The sequence below is a fragment of the Sturnira hondurensis genome, unplaced genomic scaffold, assembly GCF_014824575.4.
Source record: "Sturnira hondurensis isolate 20B ecotype Veracruz unplaced genomic scaffold, ASM1482457v3 Scaffold0018728, whole genome shotgun sequence".
Classification (NCBI taxonomy): Eukaryota; Metazoa; Chordata; class Mammalia; order Chiroptera; family Phyllostomidae; genus Sturnira; species Sturnira hondurensis.
Genome location: NW_028091359.1, coordinates 19,835,886 through 19,858,778, shown reverse-complemented (window position 1 = coordinate 19,858,778; position 22,893 = coordinate 19,835,886). Strand labels below are relative to the sequence as shown.

General features: G+C 39.5%; 1 protein-coding gene across 3 annotated transcripts in view; it reads left to right on the top strand.

Moving 5' to 3' along the window:
- SMG6 (SMG6 nonsense mediated mRNA decay factor) overlaps positions 1 to 22,893 on the top strand; it is a 235,905-nt gene that overhangs the window by 119,240 nt on the left and 93,772 nt on the right. For all 3 annotated transcript variants that reach the window (XM_037070398.1, XM_037070399.1, XM_037070400.1), the window contains one exon: positions 5,013 to 5,214. In XM_037070398.1, coding sequence (XP_036926293.1) covers positions 5,013 to 5,214 — 202 coding nt within the window. The remainder of the gene's footprint in view (positions 1 to 5,012; positions 5,215 to 22,893) is intronic.

The following is a 22,893-nucleotide window of genomic DNA, read 5'->3' as shown; positions in this document are numbered from 1 at the left end:
TAGCTGCTCACCACGTGTAGTTTTCTCCACTTGGGCCAGAAGTCCTGCAGGGCTACAGTGGTCTTATGTTGACCATTGAACCCTATGCAGAGAGTTGTGAGTTAAAGTATAATGGTCCACAGGCCAGCAAGTTTCCAAAGGAGAATATTGCATATCTCTTGTTATGGCCATTTTCCTTTCCCCTTTGTGTATAATAGTCCATGGGCTTTCCCTTTTTCAGCTTCCCTGTGCCTAGTTTCCCTGCCATCTTGGCTCTATTTCCAGAGCTCCTCGCCCCAGGAACCAAAAGACCCAAATTGTTTCCCATCTGTACCACTTCTCTGATCTTCCATAGCTCCAAAACACAATGCAGGGCTTCTTCTCACTCAGGTCTTTCCGGGTTTGTTCTGCAGCTGTGGAGTTTGAATGTTAGTGTTTAAACAAGCTGGTATTACACAGGAAATGGCCACCTCCACAGGCCCCTGCAGGCTTGTAACATGGGGTCATTGTACTTGATATTAATCACCAGTCAGCCTATTCCCCCAGTAAAAATATGAAGGGGTGTGTGAGGGCTCACTCTTCCTTAGACTTGCTGGAAGGATGGCCTGAGCCTTGGTCAGGCCTTAATGCTCCACTTTCCAAACCATCTCCCTCCCTCAGTCCTGCCCTGGATGGGGCTTGCAGAAAAGTTCCTACCTGACCTCTTCCCTATAAAGCTGGCAGATCGGCCTTTTGTTCTGAGTTCTAGGAAGGAGATGGATTGTTGTACAATTTGCCTCACATATCTCACACCTTAATCTTTCAGAGCATGTTGTAGTTGAATAACATCTCACATGAGAAAACTTCAAAATTGTAGAAACACAGAAATCCACTGGTCCACCTGAGACCAGGGCTTCCCAGTTCCTTGTACTAAAGCTACTTTTCTAATGTTGTTTGCAGAACTAACTCCAGCCTGAAGGGTTAATCTGATTCCCCAAGTCAATATCCCCCAAACAACCAGCCAAAAGTGTGTGTTGGTTCATTTCTGTGAAATGTGTTTCCCCAGTCACCTGGGCTGGCCTGGGCTGCATTGTATCGGCCAGCAGCTGCACTGCACTCAAACTGACAGCTACATTAAACCTTGGAATTCTGAGGCAATAAAAAGTAAATTAACTCTTATTTTTTTCCTTTCCTGGTGGAGTAAGTGAATGCATGTCTGTGGAGAAGTGAGTGAGCCTTGGTCCTGAGTGCATACCTCTAACTAGCCACTGCTGGTCGGTCCCAAGCTAGGATCTGGTGTCCAGCCAGGGGTCTGCTTTCCTGGTGTGTGGTGTGTTCTGTGGGGTTGGGCCACTGGGTCACCCTGCAACTGCTGATCCCTGCTCACTAATCACATCACAGCTGCTGAGAGGCTCCCTTGCCACCATTCTGAGCGCCATAAATGGACTCATTGGACGCAGTTTCATGTTCTCTGGCTGCCTTGTGTCTGCTAGGTGAAGAATGCACCCTATCTTTAGTGGGGTTTTGTGGGCCCCAGGACCTTGCCAAAATATGAGTTGGGACTTGAACAAGGTAGAGGGACTTGCCTGAGCCCATAGCACTCTAGAGGGTTCATTTAGAACCAAAGGTGGTATGCAATTCTCTGAAAAAACCTTTTGGAGGGTCATTTCCAAAGCATTTCTAAAAGACGGGGGTGGGGGGTGGTGTTTAAAGCTCCTCATAGCCACCAGAATTTGACTTGGACTGCTTAGCCTAGGCCAACCTTGAGTCCTTTGATTCCAAGGGCTGCTGTGGGGTGAAGGTTGGAAGGGACTCCTAACTGGGGTAAAGAACTAGAGCAGGAAGAAGCTAAGCTTTCCCCTTCTATTCAGGAAACCCTGTGTTTAACCCCTGAACTGACCTTTCAGCCCAGAGGCCTGATTGGGGTAAGCTGAGGTGATACTGCCCAGGTTCCAGGAATTACCTCATCTGTTTGCAAATATCTTAACTTTGAGTTCGGGCATCTCACCTCTTTCTTTTAGTATTAGTTTCTCAACACTCCCCTCTTTCCCACCTTCTGTGGAGAGTCACAATATGGCCCACGGGTGCCTAGTTAGTTGTATTCTTGTCTGTGGTGCCACTTTATACTTTGGAGTTGGGAACTCAGGACACATCCCGTGTCTTTTGGGACCAGCTGCTATGTTACACATCAACACTGGAGTAGGAACTCTCATCCACTTGATTTTTGCAGTGAGTTTTAAGGTTTGGCACAAGATGGGTGGGTGGTAATGGGCAAAAGACAGATGTGGCAGGGGTCCCTAATGGTGGCCAGCAATCTCTGGGAGGAGCGAGTTTTGGTTTATCTGAGCCTTAGGGGACAGGGGAGCATGGTAATGAGAACCACATGGTACCACATATTTCTTCGTCTTAGATCCAACATGGTAGGGTGGGAGGATGAGAGAGGGATGTGGGGCCTCCCACTGTGGCAGCCGTGGGTAATTTTCTGCTGCCTCTCTGTGGCTGAGGATGCTGCTGCCCACACCTCCCACCCCCAGCTACATCCTGAAGCAGGCTTGACTTGCACAGCACCAACCAAAGCCCCCAAGCCAAGAATTCAGCTGGGAGACTTTTCACCTTCTTCCTTCTCACTGTCGTCTTTCCTGTTTATTTTCCAAATTGCTGCTCTGCAGCCGAGCAGTGCCTGTTGGCCAGAGATCACCAGCACTGTGGGATCAGACTCAGGCAATGGGCTCAAGTGGCCAGCAGGGCACTGGGGGAGGAAGCAGGGAGCTGGAAGAGCCTCCCTGTGCGTCTCCCATGGGCAGCGCTAACCTCGGAGGCGGCCCTGAGCAGCCCTATCACATCCGGTGCTTGTCTTTGCAGCCGGGACTGGAGGATAAACTATCAGAGCTGTGGGGCAGTGCATCATTCCTCTTATTATTTTCTTCTCTGCAGATGGGGTCGTGGAAAGTTCAGTTCCTTTTAACCCTCAAAGTTCTGTTTATTCTACAGCTGGTAGCCTGAATGCCGCGTTTCCCATTACATCACAAAGGGGCTCAGGCAGATCGCTGCACAGAAACGTGTTGCAACTGTTTATTTTTTTCCATATTTAAACATTTCTGACAGCCAAACCCAGCTGAGCCAAAAGATGGAGCTTTGTGAATGAGTCTGGTTGTTGGTGTCTGTGCAGAGAGAAGCTTTAAAAAACCCTTGTCCCTCCGGTGATTCTTCCCAAACATGTTCTTTTTCTTGGGCAAAGCCTGTGAAGAGAGTTACTTCTGCTGTACATGTGTGTTGATTATGTGCCGTCTTGTGATTAATGGTGCTGTGTTCCACCTGGTTCCCAGGACACTCTTGAAAACAAGATGTTTCATTTCATTGCCTTTTCCTAGTGCAGTGATTACAGTAAATAAACCAGTGCAGGCTTCTTCCACCTGGACCCAGTCAAGGAGTCTCCACACCTCTACTCCACTTTCTCTTCCAGCCTCACCTTCAATGGCATGTCCCTTGAATGCCCTCCTTTCTGCCAGCCCCCCAAGATTCCTAGTCTCCAGGAGCAGCAAACTGCTTAGGTCTGAGGCCCCTCCCTAGCAGATTTGGCTCATGCGCAATAACTCATCTGGGAAGATTCCAGGATGTAGCTCATTCACATACCTCTCTTTGCTTCTTGCCTCTTGCCACTTCATCTCTTGAACCTAATTATAAAACTTTTCTTTGTAATTCTTTTATGGGTCTCGCTTTTTTTGGAGTACAGCTTAGCATCTGTAGGGTACTTGCCTGTTGCAGACTCCCTGGTTAGGTGGTCCTCTGGGAAAGAAAGCCAAATATATGAACTTGGCAGGCCCTGTATCTGACTGCAGCTTGACCATTTGAGCTGTGTCTTGGGTGGGCAACAAGAAAGTTGTAAGGCTCCTTAGCTCCTGTGAAAAGAGAGATCTGAACCACAGTAGGTTTTTGACAAATGATGGTAACAGAGAAATGAACCTTCTTTTTATAATTCTACTCTGGAGTTTGAACTGGAGAGAACCAGACTTCGAATTTTCAAGGTTTCTTTCTCCTCAGGGTCAACTAAGACCCAGTGATATGCACTGAGGATGACCATCCATTCTGGTTTGTCCAGGACTGAGGTATTTCTGGGAACACAGGGCTTTCAGTGCTAATGTAGGGGCAGTCCCAGGCAAAGCAAAATGGTTGGTTACTCTATGTCTAACCTTCCAAAAGTGAGGGAAAGGGGAGGGAATAGGATGGCCAAGATAGCACTGATAGTGGTTCGTCTGCTGTAATGCACGGGAAGCTCGGCAGGCCAGGAATGAGGTTTTGTTGGATGTGTGTTTAATTGTTTTTCTGCTTATATGTAGGAAGAGATTTCTAAAGCATTAAAGGAGGGAGGTAAAAAACCACATGACTCTTTTCTGTGATGTGACTAGCTCCTCTGGTTGTGAAAGAGGAGGGGAGATTGGCACTCTTGTGTTGTCTGTGTGGCATGTATTTGGCTGGGAAGGAGTAGGGGAATTCTGGGAGCTGCCTCAGGCACTGAGTGTCAGTTTAAAAGTTTTTTTTTCAATTTATTGATTTTAAGGAGGTGAAAGGGAGAGGGAGAGAAGCATTGATTTATTGTTTCTCTTATTCATGCATTCCTTGGTTGATTCTTATATGTGCCCTGACCGGGGATCGAACTCACAATTCTTGGCATATTGGGATGATGCTCTAACGAACCAAGCTGCTGGGCCAGGGAGGCCCTGGGTGACTAGAGTGTTTGAGTAAGTGTTGTAGGCACACTGTCTGGAAAGGTGACAGGACCTGCATTAGGCAACTGATTTCTCAAAATTCTTTTCCCTCTCAGGTTAGGATTGAAAACTCCCCTTAATCAATTTCAATTTTGCATAGATAGGACATACATTCACCAGACTGCTGCTATGGATACAGTTTTGTATCCTAGCTTTTTGGGTAAGATTTCCTGGTAGATGCCAGCCATAAACAGCATTTGCCACAACTACCTCTCTGCACATAAGTGCTTAGAATACTTAAACTGGTCTCTCTTTAGAACTGTTCTTTTCTTACCTTATTTCTCATAGGGTTGCTGTGGATGTGTGGTCGATGCTGGCTGATTTCTGTAACATACTGACTGCCGTGAATCAGTCTGAGGTGCCACTGTACAAGGACCCGGACGATGACCTCACCCTTCTTACTCTGGAAGAGGATCGGCTTCTCTCGGGCTTTGTCCCCTTGCTGGCTGCCCCTCAGGACCCCTGCTACGTGGAGAAAACCTCGGATAAGGTCAGCCCCAGGCCAAACATCACTCCCCATTCACCCTTCCTCTTAATTCTCCAGACTTTTTTATTCTTGGGAAGTTTTCTGTGCAAACGGAACATGATTAAGTCATTGAGAAGGGTGTTAAGGGAAAATATCGACCTTTTAGCCGCTGACATCCAGCTCTGTGTCCTGAAAAAAAAAACTCCTCTCGACTTCCTTTGGTGTGTGTGTGTGCTTGCTGGCATGTTGTATATACGATCATTTCCTCACTTGTTTAAATAGTCCAGCTTGTGTTGGCAGTGCTCTCACTCTACTCCAAATGGTTTGCATCATGCTTAAAGCACCCTCCTTCTCCCCCTCCTCCTCCTTCCCTCCAGCCACAAAACTCTGCACTAGGAAAACAGCCAGGGCTTTTTCCCTTTTCTAAGGAGGAGAGTGATAAATAGGTGACTAGAGAGAAGCAGACACCATGTGTTAACTTACAAAAAAAGCTTTTAGGAATATGAAGCATTCCCCCGCTGCCTGGTTTCTATTTTTCTTCCTCTGAGGACTGTGTTTTCACCTGAACTTTTTTCTTGTCTGTCTGTTTACAGAAAACAAAGTCCATTGCCTGTTGCCTTGGTGGGGACTGTGGAACTTAGTATCTGCCTAACAGTTGTGTCTTTGGCCAGGTGCAGAGAGGAAGGCAGTTCATTCTGCTTCACAGTCCCACGTAGCAGTTGCTAAACTGGGGAAGTAGCATCCATGGATCCTGGGAGCTGAGTCTCCTTTACTGTTCAGGGGAACCCTATGATTGAGCTCACTGTGGAATAGTTAGCATTGTGTTCCTGAGAATGTGGCCTTTGGGGAAGAGGCCACAAATGACCTCTCAGAAAGAAGTCTTTTGACTTAAATGAAGTATGCTAGACCTGTAGGTAGATTTTTTAAGTCACATAGTAAAAACTAAATTCCAAACAAACTGCAAATATAAGAGATTTTATATTGAATGTGAAAGTTTTTAGCCTTGCTGGTGTAGCTCAGTGGGTTGAGCACCAGTCTGTGAACCAAAAGGTTACAGGTTTGATTCCTGGTCAGGGCAGGCCTGGGTTGCTGGCCAGGTCCCTGGTTGGGAGTGTGCTAGAGGCAACTGATTGATATTTCTCTCCCTCTCTTTCTCCCTCCCTTCCCCTCTCTGTAAAAAATAAATAAAATTTTAAAAATCTCAAAAAAGTTTTTTAAACTTGTTCTTAGTAGAAAATAGTGTAAGTTTCTTGTAGACAAGTAAAAAGAAAAAGATTTATCTATAATCCTTCTATCCAGAGGTAACATCACTGTTATTTTTGCTGACCATCAATACATAATCAGATTTAACTTCTAGTATACACTTACACTTTTTTAAAAACAAAACTAGTGGTCATATTACACATATTATTTGTAATCTGCTTTTTTTACTTAATATTTTTAATGTAGTCTTTTCTTTTAAGATTTTATTTATTTTTAGACAGAGGGGAAGAGAGGGAGAAAGAGGGGGAGAAAAACATCCATGTGTGGTTTCCTCTCATGCACCCCCAACTGGGGACCTAGTCTGTAACCCAGGCTTGTGCCCCGACTGGGAGTTGAACCAGCGACCCTGAGGTTCGCAGGCTGGCACTCGCCATATCAGCCAGGGCTTTTTATTTATTCGTGTATGGAATCATTTTTATGATCACTTAATATTCTTTTATATGCCAATATTTCTTTAACCATTCTTTGCTTTATTGAACCAAAGGATTATTCTCAATTTTTGCACTATCAATAGTGAAGTGATTTCTTATTACAGAAATTTTGTATATATTCCTTTTGGTTTAATTTCTATGAATAGATAAAGGTTCTAGACATTGACATTCCAAAAACCCATATTAACCCACTCCAATCCATTGGCTGCATTTAATGGCTAATGGATTTTGGGAATGTGAGAGCGAGAGAAATATTCATTGTATGCTTTTCCAATGAAAAGTTGGAATGAAACCTTGCTCTTCTAGTTTCAGAAGGAAATAAGAATAGGGAGTTGTAGTATGTAAGGCCGAGGATAGCTAACACAATGTTTACACTTTGTAAAAGATGTTCCATTAGAAAAGAAACTGGATAACCATGGCTTGAGTCAGGGGATTCACGTATTGTCATGTGATCACAAAGTGGACTTGACTCTGAAGGACGTTTTTGAGAGTGGGCTCTTGAGTTAGCTATCTTTCATTCCAGAACAAGGAGGAAGTCCTAACCAGCTTCAGACTTCCTAAGTCCTATGTCCTCATCAGCTCTCCCACTATTAGTGTCGGTAAATGATAATTATATGATCTGGCCAGGGAACACAGAGCCAGTGGTTCATGTCCTCAGCCTGTAGTAGTGATCGACAGGCTGCCGTGGCAGCTGTAGCTCATCAAGACTAAGGTAGGGCTCTGCTTCAAGGACTGTGTAATAGGTGTGTGAAGTATAACATCTCCAAATCCAAACTCCTGAATTTTTCTCCCCCATACTTGGTTTTTCTTCAATCTGTTCATCTTGGTAAATGGTAACTTTGATCTCTGGGTCACTCAAGTGAAAATTCTTGGGGTTATTCTTGGTTCCTCTCTTTTTCTTATACCTCCATAACTAATCCATCAGCAATTAATGACTTATTTACTTTCAGAATATGTAGATTCAACTCATTCTTACCACTACACTCTAGTTCAGTTCATTAAAATGCCTTCTAACTGGTTTCTCTAGTTCATCTCTCTTCTTATTCTCCAATCTATTTCCTTCCTTCTTTCCTTTGTTTAGACAGAGGGGGAGAGGCAGCCACATTGGTGTGGTTGCCTCTTGCACACCCCCAACCTGGGACCTGGCCTGCAACCCAGACATGTGCCCTGACTGGAAATCAAATCAGCAACCCTTTGGTTTGTAGGCCTGCACTCAATCCAGTAAGACACACCAGCCAGGGGCTCCTCAGTCAATGTTCAACACAGCAACTAGAAGGATCTTTGTAAAATATCAATAAGATCATGTCACATCTCTGTTTAAAACCTTCTGATAGCTGTTTCTTTCATTTAAAGTAAAAGCCAAAGTTTCAAGAACAGCCAACAGTGCTATCAATGATTTGACACCACCTATAACCTCTTAACTGTCTGACCTCAGCTCCTGTTGCTTTCATACCCAACATACTCTTGTCACATTGGCATGCTTGCTGTTCCTCAAATAAGGCATGCACTCGTGCCTAAGAATCTTTGCACTTGCTTTCTTCTTAACCTGGAAAGCACTCTGTCCCCAGATAGCTGTATGGCTCTCACTCCCTTCTCAATGCCACCTTGTTAGAGAGATCTTCCCTAGTTACTCAATATAGAATGTTACCCACCTTTTGTTTTCTTTTATTATGCTTTATTCTTCAAGGCAAGGGAAAATAACATTTCTTGAATATTTAGTGTGTATCAGCCCCTGGCCTAGGTATTTCATTAAGTCCTCAAAATAAGCCTGCAAGTAGGTATTAGTACCTTCATTTTTTTTTTTTTTTTGAATGAGGTAACTGAAGCTCAAGAGAAGAGTGAAGAATGATGATAAACTCATGGGCTATCTCCATGGCTGACCTAGAAGATTAGTATAGATGTATCAGAAGGAATCTTTAGGAACTCTTGACCTCTTAGGAATCTAGAAGGATAGATATTTTCTCCAGTTTCTAGTTTTCACTCCCAAGAAATGTAAGATATCCATCTCAAGGACTCGTGAGTAGCAGCAATATGAGCAGTGTCATTGCTGGTCAAGATTCATCACGTGTTTGGTCCAGCCTTGATGCTCATTTAATAATTACTGAGCATGTCTACACTACACTGTCTTGCACATATAACATGTAAGATCCAGACGTATAAGGCAAAGTTCCTCCTAGTTTGACAGCTAGTTTGTGGCATATACAAACATGTGAGAACCAACATAAGTTAATATGAACCTGTAGTTAAGGAGAAACTCTTGACGTTTTGTTGAGCTTACAGTATCTCAATGAAGGTGTTGCTTAAGGAGTCCTGATTTGTCATTAACATGTCATTGTATTTCCCAAGCATATTCTATGAACTCTAGTTTTGTAAGTTTTTGGTTGTTGGATGAAAGAGTTTCATGATCATGTAAGTTAGGGTAAAGAAGTGTTGAACAGGTCTCATTATTGTAAGATTTCTTGGAGCTTTTTAGTAGAGCATACATTGTGAGGATAGCCTTTGCAGTTTTTTCCAAACTTGCTTCACCCTTGATCTTTCTGATTTACTAAACACCTTACAGGATTAATATTCTACCTAAAATAAACAGACCCCCAGTAGAAAACCCAGATAGAGGATAGGCAAGGGGTGAGAAAACAGGTTGCCATTGGGATTATCCAGAAGTAAGATAAGGAATACAGATTAGGCTAAAAGCCATAGAGTGGAGCTGGTTACATTTTGAGAGAAACATTGCAGATGTTGAAACCAATTAGAGCCATCCAGGGGAAAGAAAGTGATCTTAAATTTATTGAGTGGTTGCTAGGCATCTAACTCCAGAGGGTAAGTAGCACACCCAAAGTGATATGGCTAGTGAAGAAGTGTAAGATTGGAACTCATATCTGTGAGACTTCAAAACCTCATGTTTTGATGAATGATTTGATGTCTAGGATTTACCTCAAAATACTCTGGGGAGGGTTGGGGAGAGGGGTATTAATGAAAAGTGGACAGATATTGATTATTATTAAATATTGATAATTATTGATTAAATGGTGATCATTATTACTAAGTCCAAATAATGGATTCATTGAGTTCATTATAGTATTCTACTTTTGTATATGTTTGAATAGTTCATAGTAACAATTTTTAAAAGAAGTAATAAATAGCCCTCCTAAAAACAAAACAAGTAAAAATTTGTGTCCCTCTTGCTTAGGTGATTGAAAAAGTAATCAAACTATAGTAATAATAAATTTAAGTTCTTACACTCACTAATCATGTTCTTCTAGGCACAGTGCTAAGCTATTTACATGCATTTTTCTCATTGAAACCCCAATAACCCTCTAGGCAGATAGGAAAAATGATGAAAAGGCAAATGTTTTAGGAGAAAGATGTTGAGTTCATATTGTGCCTTAGTATCAAAAAAGCTTAGTTATCATCTTCAAAATATATGCATGTGACTGTGTAGCTAGGTGGTACTACGGAAGAATCTGTTTAGCGACAGGTCCCATTTCCTTAGGCTCCAAAGATCTAGTTATTTAATGGATACCAAAGCATCTATTCCATGAGTAGATGTAAGCAATCCTCATTCTAGCTTCCCCAGGTAGATTAATCTGTTTGATGTTCTTTGTCTTTGTCTATATTGTCTGACCCAAGAAGTAAGTGAAGAACTTCCCAACAAGCGAATGCTGGGACCACTCTTCAGCTTGATAGGGAATAAAGTGTAAGTCACCTTGCAAGGCTGTAAGTCTCACATCTCATCCCACTCATTCGCAGAGTCATCTTTGCTTTTCGTCTGGATGTAGGATCCCAGGAAACTGTGTCATTAATAAAAAATGTAGTTGAGGTTAAATGAGGCTTAAATTGTCCAACTTTGGGAAGTACTGGCTTATCTGCGTGCTTATTTGTTAAATGACATTTTTGGTACGTTGTTTATTGGTCCTATGATTACCAAAAAAGTATTTCAAATAGAAAATATTAAAAAGCACAAGAAAATAAAAATCACCTATAAGCTACCACCTAAAATTAACCAGTGTTAATATTAATAGTTTAGTATGTGTGCTTCCAGTCTTTTTCAGTTCATGCTTATTTGTACACTTACTCTTTTCCCTTCATGAAGCTGGAACCATACAAAGTATGCTTTGTTCTTGTTTAATGCTTTTATATGCCCTTGTTGTTTTTACGCATATAGTTTGGGCAAAAATGTTATCTTTGTCATTTGGTAGTCTGGAAAATGTTTATTGTAAGTGCTAGTTACCAGTAACTAATTTTTTGAAAAACATATTTGATCCTTTGTTCTGAAAGTATCAATACCAAAAATAAAAACTACTGACTATTCCATATTTAAAATGTGGAAATTAGGGCTGTTTGCAATATGTATTTTCTTTTTCACCCAATTACATTTTCTACATTTACAATCATTATTAAGAATTAATTTATATTGTTTGTAATGCTCACCAACAGTCTTTTTATTCTGTATCTTTCCTATTTTTATGTTATTTTCATTCATCTGTTATTCAAATGCAACATGAGGAATTTTGTTCAGCAAAGACGTCATGATGCTTTTAAAAAATTAGGATGACTTGTAAAATATAGTAGTAAAACATATACTTATGCTAAAGAATCAAACAATTCACAAAAATAAATAAAGTCAAAAACCACCATCCAGGGATAACTGTTGCTAACAATTTGAGTTATCTTTTTAAACCACTTCTGTGCCCATTGAAACATATTTGTACACATCTATTCGTATATGGTCAAAATGATCTCTTCCTTACTTTGTTCTTTTTATTAAGGACATTCTTCATGACTAGTTTTTGAATACTTATGCCTTGAAATTGTCCTAATTTAGTCCTTGTGTATATAAACCTTTTTTAGGTTTACTTTTTTTTCCTCCTTAAAACTATAAATATTATTCCATTGCATTAATAGTTAGAAAAAATTGAATAAAAATCTGATTTTCTTTTTTTGTAGGTAATTTTTTTTTGGTCCAGCATGAGTAATTTTTTCTAGTCTTGAATTTCAGATTTTATGAAGATTTGTTTAGATGTTGGGCTCTATACTTAATTTTTTGTGGTACTTAATGCATATTTTATTTTTTAATTCATTTCTAAAGATTTTATTTATTTTTAGAGGGAAGGGAAAGGAGGGAGAAAGAGGCAGGAAAACATCTCTCGGCTGCCCTCATATGTGCCCTGACTGGGAGTCAAACCCATGACCCCTCCGCCTGCAAGATGACACGCAACCAACTGAGCTGCCCCAGTCAGGGCCCTCGTGAGCTTTTTAAATACGCACATCCAGTTCTGCCTTTGGACAAGGGTTTTCATCTCTTTTGTCTTTGATTGCTAATGTTCTAGTTTCTTCTTTTCTTCAATAATTTCTCTTTTCCCAATGTATTAGATCTCCATTCTTTTCTTGTATATCTTTCTGTCATTTTAATTGCTTACTGCCTTGCCTCTGCGTTATTGGAGGGCTTTTCAAGTTTGTCTTGTCTGTAATTGATTCAGAATTTTGTAGTGCTGATTTTACTATTTACTTCTTCTAATTCAATTTTTCAGCCTGCAGTTTCATTACTTGTTCCCTTACATTACTTCTTTATCTTACTCTATTTTTTAAAAGATTTTATTTATTTATCTTAGAGGGTAGGGAAGGAGAGAGAGAGAGAGATATCAATGTATGGTTGCCTCTCGTTCGTCCCCTGCTGGGAACCGGGAACTGGGAACTGGCCTGCAACCCAGGCATGTGCCCTGACTGGGAATCAAACCACAATCCTTTGGTTCACAGGCCCGCGCTCAATCCACTGAGCTACACCAGCCAGGGCTTTTATCTTATTCTATACCCTTTATGTATAAAGGTTGTTGCCTGCCTTTATCCAGGTCCCATCTTTCTTTTTTTTAAATTTTATTTATTTATTTTTAGAGGGGAAGGGAGGGACAGAGGGAGAGAAATATCAGTGTATGGTTGCCTCTGCTGGGGACACACAATATATCGTGTGTCCCCTGCCAGGAACTGGCCTGCAGCCCAGGTATGTGCCATGACTGGGAATCAAACTGCGATCCTCTGGTTCGCCGGCCCACGCTCAATCCACTGAGCTACACCAGCCAGGGCTCAGGTCCCATCTTTCTGTCTTTGTTTTTGCCATTCATCTTTCAGCATACTTCACAGGTTCTATGATTTTAAAAATTCCAATTTAAAAGTGAAACAGATACTGTCTTCTTCACCTCACATTATCTCCCTAAATATGCTTTGTTTCTCTGTCTCTTTGCATGGTATGTTCTCCCTTTTCTATGTTGCATACTCTATAGTCTCCAAGTTGGATTTCTGCAATCTGATTTTGGCAATCTCATTTTGTATTTCTTCAAACAAAAAAGATGATTTACTCAGGTCTGATGTTTTCTCCAAAATAGGTTAGGTAGATTCTCACTGGATATCTTCTTTGTCTCCAAATATTTCCCCTTCTCAAGTCTAAGGTGGTTGATACAAGTTTGTAATGCTAAGTCACCACCCTGACAGGCATGAGGAAACCAAGTGGTGTGCAATCTCAGTAAATGAATTTACTTTCTATGTTTTCTGTTTTGTGTATTGTAGAGCCACTATAGCAGAGCTAGTTTCCTGTGTCCAGTCTGTTTCACATAAATGATAAGGCCATTTCTGACCTCCTTCATGGAGCTGTTGCCTACCATGTCAAGAAGAAATTCTACTTTCTGGCCGCTTCCCTTGGGCCTCTCTGAACTGCTGATTATGGGTAGTACTGCTTTGTAACAGTGAAAAAGCTTCCAAGTAGTGGTCTGCATCTACCCCGGTACACAGACTTTGCAAGTAAGTGGATCAAAATGTGGCCCACATCTTTAATCCGTGAAACCTATTAAATATATTACCTTATAAGGCAAAAGGGCCTCTGCAGATGTGATTAAATTAAGGATCTTGAGGTGGAAAGATGATCCTGGATTATCCAGGTGAGCTTAATTAATTACAGCAGTTTTAGGATGCAGAAGTGTTAAAGTCAGAAAAAGGAGACGTAATGATAGAACCAGAAGCCACAGAGAGAGAGATTTGTAAATGGTGTACTGCTAGCCTTGACAATGGTAAAAGAGATCATGAGCCAAAGAATGTAGGTGGCCTCTAGATGCTAGAAAAGGCAAAGAAACAGATTCTCCTCCCTCCCTTAGATCCTCCAGAAAGAGCACAATCCTGTCAACACCTTGGTTTTGGGAATTCTGACCTCCAGAACTATGATAATAAATAGTGGTGTTTAAAGCTATTACATGTGTGGTAATTTATTACAGCAGCAGTGTGCAACTAATACACCCTTTCAAAGTGGAGAATTTTGCCAGGCTCTTCATTCTTTAGTTCTACAGCTTTCTTTTTCTTTTTTCAACCTTTTAAATTATGAAATATAAATAGGAAAATGCATAAGGTAAGAACTCAATGCAAAGTGAGCCACTGTATAACCACCAAGCAGGTCAAGAAATAGAATGAGACAAGGGTGATTAATTACCCAGTTCCATTCAGCTTATCCTAAGCAGTACAGTAAGACAAGAAAAAGAAATAAAGTATAAAAAAGATGATTGAAAAGGAAAAAGTAAAGCTATCTTTATTTGCAAATAATATGATACATACTTAGAAAATCCAAAAGAAAATAAGAATAAATGATTGTAACTAATAAGTGAATTTAACCAAATTTCTGGATATAAAGTCAGTAAACAGAAGCCATTCTATATTTACAAACTATCATCAAACAAAATGAAATTTTTTTTTAAGTTGCTTTCTTAGGAGAGGAAGTAGTAAATGGACTCTTAATGACCTGCTTCTAGCTATCTAGCTATTTATCCATCTGATAGTAATACTTTATGTCGGTGGCAGGTGGATGGCATTTTCCCATTTAATGGCTATTCACTGTCTGCTATGCATCAGACACTGTTCTGTATAACACAGCCATAGTAGTGAACACAGTAGACAAAGGTGGGATCATGGGGCATCAGGGATAGACTCTGTTTATTCATTTTGGTCACTTTAGTTGGGATATTGGAGGTAGAGTTAACTCAGCAGTCCATACTTCTTACAGTTTTTTAACTATAACAATATAAAAAAAGAAAAAATCTATGTTTTAAAATAGATGTTCATTTCAGAAATACTAGAGAAATCAAGATTAGCAATAAGGAAAATAAAGGAATCATTGGTCTTTGTATAATGGTTGGATAGATGGATAGACAGATTTTTTGCTTTTAACAGAAATAAAATCAAACTATATACTGTTTTGCCCTGGCTGGTATAGCTCAGTGGATTGAGTGTGGGCTTGTGAACCAAAGGATTGTGGTTCAATTCCCAGTCAGGGCACATTCCTGGGTTGCAGGCTAGTTCCCAGCGGGGGATGCCTGAGAGACAACCACACATTGGTATTTCTCTCTCTCTCTCTCTCTTTCCCTTCCCCTCTAGAGATAAATAAATAAAATATTTTAAAAAAGAACGATATGCTGTTTTGCAATCTACTTTATTCACTTAGCAATAAATATATCCTGAGTATGTTTCCATGTTTATCTATAACATGAAGTTTAAATGGCTACATTATATCAACTTTTATGGACGTAACATAATACTCATTTAGTCCCCAGTCATTAAACATTTTAGGAAGTTACTGATTTTTCAGTTTTGTAAATGATGCCATCTCAGGAGACCTTATTCAAAAATCCGTATATATGTCTTTTATTAGTTCATTAGGCAAATTTTCAAAGTGGGATTAATAGGTCAAGGAGGGTATGCAGATTTTTAAGACTTAATAAGTAATGCTGAATTGCCTTCTAAAAAAGGTACAGTTATTTAAACTGCAGAATGTAAGTGTCTGTTTTGTAGCATTTTCACTAACCCTGAATGGTTTAATTTTTTGTAACTTTGCCAGAGATGCACAAAAGTGGTATCTCACTATTTTGATTTTTATTATTTGATTAAAAAGTATTATGGCCTGGCTGGTGTAGCTCAGTGGATTGAGTGCGGGCCTGCGAACCAGACTATCGCGGTTCGATTCCCAGTCAGGGCACATGCTTGGGTTGCAGGCCAGTTTCCGGCAGGGGCCAGTTCTCTGCAGGGGATGCACGAGAAGCAACCATACATTGATGTTTCCTTCCTCTCTCCTTCCCTTCTCCTCTAAAGATAAATAAATAAAATATTTTTTAAAAAGTATTATGATTATTAGTTATAAGTATTTATGTAATTATATTAAATTGCCTTATCATCTTTGTCCATTTTACAGTTGAAATGCTCACCTGTTTGCTTCCTCATGATTTGTAAAAGCTATTTTTGAATAACTTTTGAACTTTCTTTGGTTACCCATATATATATGAGGTGTTTTATATTTATGTTAAATAAGATGAGAACTTTCAGAAACTTGGGAGGGTTGTAGCACTCTACTTTTTAGGCAGTTAAGAACACACTAGATAATATTTGTTGTTTGTTTTTACCCTATCATTCAGTTTCTGTCAATCCATCTTAAAAAATCACTTCTAGACAGATATTTAGAAATGAACTATGAACTGTACCTGTTTTCTTCTCTATTTTGTCTGTTTAATCAGAGGAGCCTTTGATATAGGTATAAACTTAGTAAAAGTTATAACAGTGTTTTGAAAAGTCCTCTGGTTTATACTTAGAAAATGTTATAAATTCAGACCTTTTTTTTTTGTTCTCACTTTAGGTCAGGGGCATCAAACTCATTTTCACCAGGGGCCACATCAGCCTCACAGTTGCCTTTCAAGAGCTGAATGTAATTTTAGGACTGTATAAATGTTGCCATTCCTTGACAGTTACACCAGAGCTTGGTGCTGCCACCAGGTAGAAACAGGGTGCTGTGCTTTAGGTGTAATAAATACCTTCATGAGCCACTTCACTTGATGATTGATTTCCCCAGTGACCCCTTGCCACTGACTAAATCTGTACTGTGTGTTCTCCTCTGCCTACCTCCATTGTTGATCTCCCTCACTCTTTTTGTGCTCTCTCTCGCCTCTTTACTGATTGTTTATAAATTTATAAAATTACTAATTACTATGATTTGCTCCAGTCCCTGATTATATCAGTTACTGCCTCATTTATAAATCTAACTCCCCAAATGGGCCCTGTTGAATTCAGTTATCTCTATGCCCATGTTATGGATAGATCAATGACTAGGTGTTCTTTTTGTTCTAGGGTAGTAATTCTTTTTTTTTTTAAGATTTCATTTACTTATTTTTAGAGACAGGAGAAGGGAGGAAGAAAGAGAGGGAGAGAAACATCAATATGAGGTTGCCTCTCGTGTGCTCCCTACTGGGGACTTGGCCCGCAACCCAAGCATATGCCCTAATTGAGAATCGAACCAGCAACCCTTTGATTCGCAAGTCGGCACACAATCCACTGAGCCACACCAGCCAGGGCTAGGATGGTAATTCTTATGCTTTAGCATTCATCAAAATCACCTGGTTGTTAAACAACCATTTGCTGAGTGCCAATCCAATAGTTTCTGAGTAGTTGGAAGGAGAGAAGAAAATCGCATTTCTAAACAACTTCCCAGGTGAAGCTGATGGTCTGGGTTCCACACTTTGAACCACTGTTTTTAGGAATTTGGTGGCTGCCAGGGTTACAGCCATCAGGCAAAAATTTTGACACAGGTAAAAATAATAAAGATTTGTGGTGTAAGTAGTCTTCCTAATTCTGTTTTTAACTCTGGAACATAGAGCATATTACCTGAGAGTTCATTACTTTTTCTCCATTTTGTCTAACAGCTTTCCGAGCCCTTCAGGAAAAGGGTATATTCAGAATGCTGTAAATACACGTTTCCTCAATATATATGAAGAGTCGTATGGGTCTCCTTTCCCAAGAGGACCTTGACTGAAACAACTGACTTTTATTAAGTGCTTATCATCTGTTAGACACAGTTTTAATGCTTTACATTATCTCATTTAAAATTCACAAAAGCCCTGTGGGAATTTGAACTGTAGGAAGAACTTGCCCAGGATGACAGCTACAAATAAAGGGAATCAGCTCTGGCCCATGTGACTCAGTGGTTGGAGCATTGTCCTGTAACTGAGAGGTTGCAGTTCAGTTCCTGGTCAGGGCACATACCTAGGTTGTGGGTTCATCCCCAGTCTGGGCATGGGCATGCGCAACCCCCAGTCCCCATGGGTAGATCCCTGGTCTTGGTGGGGATCCCCAGTCTGAGTGCATCCGGAGGCAACTGTTCGATGCTTCTCTCATTTCAGTGTTTCTCTCCCATCCTTTTTCTCTCCCTCTAAAAAAAGCAAATGAAAAGGACCTCATGTGAGGATTTTTTAAAAAGAGAATAAAGGAATCAAATCTGAGCAATCCAGATCTAGAACACACACTCTTACTTGAATATACATACAGTAGTAGACTGGTTGAACACACACATATTACTTGACACTTTTAGTTTTCTTCTCAGCTTTGTCCATGCCCCCCGCCCTTAATTTTCAGTGGGAGCTTGATTTCTTACTAGAAGTTTGTGAACTATTGATCTGGTTTAGGGAGATAACCTGATCTCTCATAATAACTTCTGAGGATGAACAAAGAAGTCAAAAGTTCATATGAGTGGAATGGGTGCTCAGATTGAATTTACCTCTCTAGGTTAGATGTTCTTCAAATCTTGTCATGTCCTTGGTCCAAAGATATTTGCATGTGGAGAACATTGATTTTCAACCTTTTTCATCTCATAGCACACATAAACTAAGTACTAAAATTCTGCACAACAAAAAAATATACTTTTTGCCGATCTGACCGAAAAATAGGTATAATTTTGATTCATTCACACTGGATGGCTTTTATTGGGTGTGCTGTTGTCATTTTTTTTTTTAATTTGGCCATCTAAGGGGAAAGAGGCCAGTGCCCCTAACTAAATAGCCAGGTATTACCTGCTTTATAAATTCTGTGGCATGCCAGTTGGAAATCGCTTGTCTAGGATATGAGTCTCTGGAGAGAGAACTTGATTTATTCTTGGCAAACCCGTGAGAATGCTCTAAGAGGGATTGAGTATATATACATTGGATGACATACATCATTTTGGAAGTGTGTCTAAGGGCAAAAAAAAAAAAAAAGAAATCTAAGAGCAGTGTTTGTGAAACTTCCAAGGACCAGAAGATCAGGACAGTGCCCTACGCTCCAAACATTGCAGGCAGGATTTCTTGTAAATGAACATTGACTCTTGGAGTTGGCTGATGGGAATAACTGATGCATAGAAACCAGAAAGTCAACACAGTGTGCATGCCTACCTAGCTACATGCATACATGCAAACAGCCTTTGGCTGTACAATGAGTATGGGCCATAATGAAATGGAAATTGAAATTGGTAATAGGAAGATGTATGATAGAGAAAAGTCTTAACTATTGATGTAAACATCTGCCTCACCTGTACTTCCTGTCCCACCCTTTTAAATTTTCTAAAGTAATTTCTCATATATAAAAGAATATACTATATTTTTATTTCATAACTTTATCTGAGAAAGTTAATCTTTATTTCAAGTTCATATCTTTACTGTATCAACTTCTTGGTCTATTTACATACAATGATACCATATATTTGAATATATTTATATATGTATACACCTATGTAAAGACCACCCCAATCAACATATAGAATAGTTCCATCTCCCCAAAATATGTGCCCCTTTGCAGTTAATCTCTCCCTAGTCTTCCTACCTGCTCCAGGCAACCACTGATCTAATTAATTTTGTTACAGCTTAGTCTTGCCTGTTCTAGAATTTTGTGTCAATGGAATCATACAGTATGTACTTGTATGTCTTTGTTCTGTTACTCAACATAATCTCTATGGAGATTCATCCATGTCATTGTATTTTTCCAGTAGTTCATTCCCTTTTATTGCATAGATATGTCACAGTCTGTTTATCCATTCCCTTGATGATGGATGTTTTGGTGGTTTTAAATTTTTGGCTTTTATGAATAAAAGATGCTGTGTACACTACTGTACAAGTCTTCTTGTGGACATGTTTTCATTTCTCTGGGTTAAATAGCTAGAAATAAAATTGTTCAGTCATATGACAAGTATATTATAACTTTAAAGGAACTACCAAACTATTTTCTGAAGTGATTTCACCATATTGTACTCCCACTGGCAATATTTGACAGTTCCAGTTGCTTCACATCTTTGCCGACACTTGGTATTTGTAGTCTTTATGGTTTTAGTCATTCTAGTAAGTGTGAAATTGTATCTCAGTTTTGATTGCATTTTCCTAATTAATAGTGAGCACCTTTTTTGCATGTATTAGTAAATCATATATTATCATTTGAGATCCAGATCTATCGTCATCCAATCTATTGTCCTTTCTTTAAAAATTGGGATATTGATGTGTTATTAAGTTATAAAATCTGTCTATATATTCTGGATACAAATCTTTGTCAGATGTGTCTCCAAGTGAATATTTTCTTGCAGTGTGTGGCTGCCATTTTTTTAATAGAATCTCAAAGAGCAAAAGTTTTTAATTTTGATGAAGTACAGTTTTTCAAAATTTTCCTTTATGACTAGTGCCTTTTCTATTTTGAGAAATCTTTGATATGCCTTGGCTAGTGTACCTCAGGTGTAGTGGATTGAGCATGGGCCTGTGAACCAAAGGATTGTGGTTCGATTCCCAGTCAGGGCACATGCCTGGGCTGCAGGCCAGTTCCCAGTAGGGGAAGGGGATGCATGAGAAGCAACCATACATTGATATTTCTGTCCCTCTCTCCTTTCTGTCCCCTCTAAAGATAAATGAATACAATCTAAAAAAAATAAAGAAATAAAATTAAAAAAAGAAATCTTTGTATTTAAAACAATTTTTAAATATAAAATTTTATTGATTATGCTATTACACTTGTCCCATTTCCCTCCCTTCATTCCCCTCCACCCTGCACCCCCTCTACCACTCACATTCCCCCCTTTAGTTCTTGTCCATGTGTCATAAGTTCTTTAACTTCTACATTTCCCATATTGTTCTTGCCCCCCCCCGTCTATTTTCTACCTACCGTCTACGCTACTTATTCTCTGTACCTTTTCCCCCTCTCTCCCCCTCCTACTCCCCTGTTGCTAACCTTCCTTGTGATCTCCATTTCTGTGGCTCTTTTCCTGTTCTAGTTGTTTGCTTAGTTTGTTTCTGTTTTTGTTTTAGGTGTGGTTGTTAGTAATTGTGAGTTTATTGTCATTTTACTGTACATGTTTTTTATCTTCTTTTTTTCTTAGATAAGTCCCTTTAACATTTCATATAATAAGGGCTTGGTGATGATGAACTCCTTGAATTTGATCTTATCTGAGAAGCACTTTATCTGTCCTCCCATTCTAAATGAAAGCTTTGCTGGATAGAGCAGTCTTGGATGTAGGTCCTTGCCTTTCATGACTTGGAACACTTCTTTGCAGCCCCTTCTTACCTGTAAGGTCTCTTTTGAGAAATCCGCTGACAGTCTGATGGGAAATCCTTTGTAGGTGACTGTTCCCTTATCTCTTGCTGCTTCTAGGGTTCTCTCCTTCACTTTAATCTTGGCTGATATAATTATGATGTGCCTTGGTGTGTTCCTTCTTGGGTCCACCTTCTTTGGGACTCTCTGAGCTTCCTGGATTTCCTGGAAGTCTATTTCCTTTGCCAGATTGGGGAAGTTCTCCTTTATTATTTGTTCAAATAAGTTTTCCGCTTATTGCTCTTCTTCTTCCCCTTCTGGTACGCCTATAATTCAGATGTTGGAACGTTTAAAGATGTCCTGAAGGTTCCTAAGCCTCTCCTCATTTTTTGAATTCTTGTTTCTTCATACTTTTCTATTTGGTTGTTTTTTTCTTCCTTCTGGTCCACTCCCTTGATTTGAGTCCCAGTTTCCTTCCCATCACTATTGGTTTCCTGTGCATTTCCCTTCATTTCAATTAGTTTAGCCTTCATTTATTCCTCTAATATGTGACTAAAATCAACCAGTTCTGTGAGCATCCTGATCACCAGTGCTTTGAACTGTGCATCTGATAGGTTGGCTATCTGTTCATCGCTTAGTTGTATTTGCTGTGGAGCTATGATCTGTTCTTCCATTTTGGCCATTTTTTTTTGTTTGTTTTTGTCTTGTGTTGCTTGGTACGTAGTGAGGGGCAGAGCCTTAGGTGTTCAACAGGGTGGGGCAACCCAGTCAACAATTTTTTTACTAATATTGCTACGAAGAGAGCTTTTTCCAGTCTTCTTAGTACTTAAAAAAAAAAAAGAAATCTTTGCTTTTGTATTCCTAACCATATTCTTTTTAATTTTTTTCAGTGTTTTTTTTTAGGCCTAGCAATTTGCATTCTTAATTTTCAGAATATATTTAGTGTCCATATTGTATTTTAAACTTTACATCTTATGCTTCCTGTTTCCTGCTACACACTGCAAATATAATAACCTTAAAACAGTAGAATTCCATTTACCCATTCCCTTTTGTTTTTCACAGTATCGTACATTTTACTTATTATGTTATAAAACCTGCTATACCATGTATTATTTCTACTTAACAGTTAAAGTTACAAACAAAAATAAGAGATATTTTCATATTAATCCATTTACAATACTTACTGATGCTCTTCATTGTTTTCAATAGATCTAAGTTTCCACCTGGTATCATTTCTTTTGAGCCTATGGGACTTAAGCAGGTAGGCTGGCGACAAATTTCTGTAGCCTTTGTTTATCTAAAAATATCCATTTCCATTTATTTTTTAGCTTTAATAGATTTTTTACTAGATAAAGAATTCTGGATCAAAGATTTTTTTCTTTCAACATCAACATGTAGTTCTGTTATTACCCAGCACCCACTGCTTTTTCATGAGAAATCAGCATTCTTTTGTTTGTGTAATGTATCATTTTGAGGGGGTTGCTTTATATATTTCTTTTTATCTTTGATGTTCAAAAGTCTGATTGGGGCTTGCATAGGTGTAGTTTTACATTTGTCCTCCTTGAAGTTCACTGATCCTCTTGGATTTGTAAATTGGTGCTTTTCATTACGTTTGGGGTGTTGTTCAGAATTCATTCTTTTTTCTGCCTCAGTTACTCTCTCTTCTCTTTCTGGAATTCCA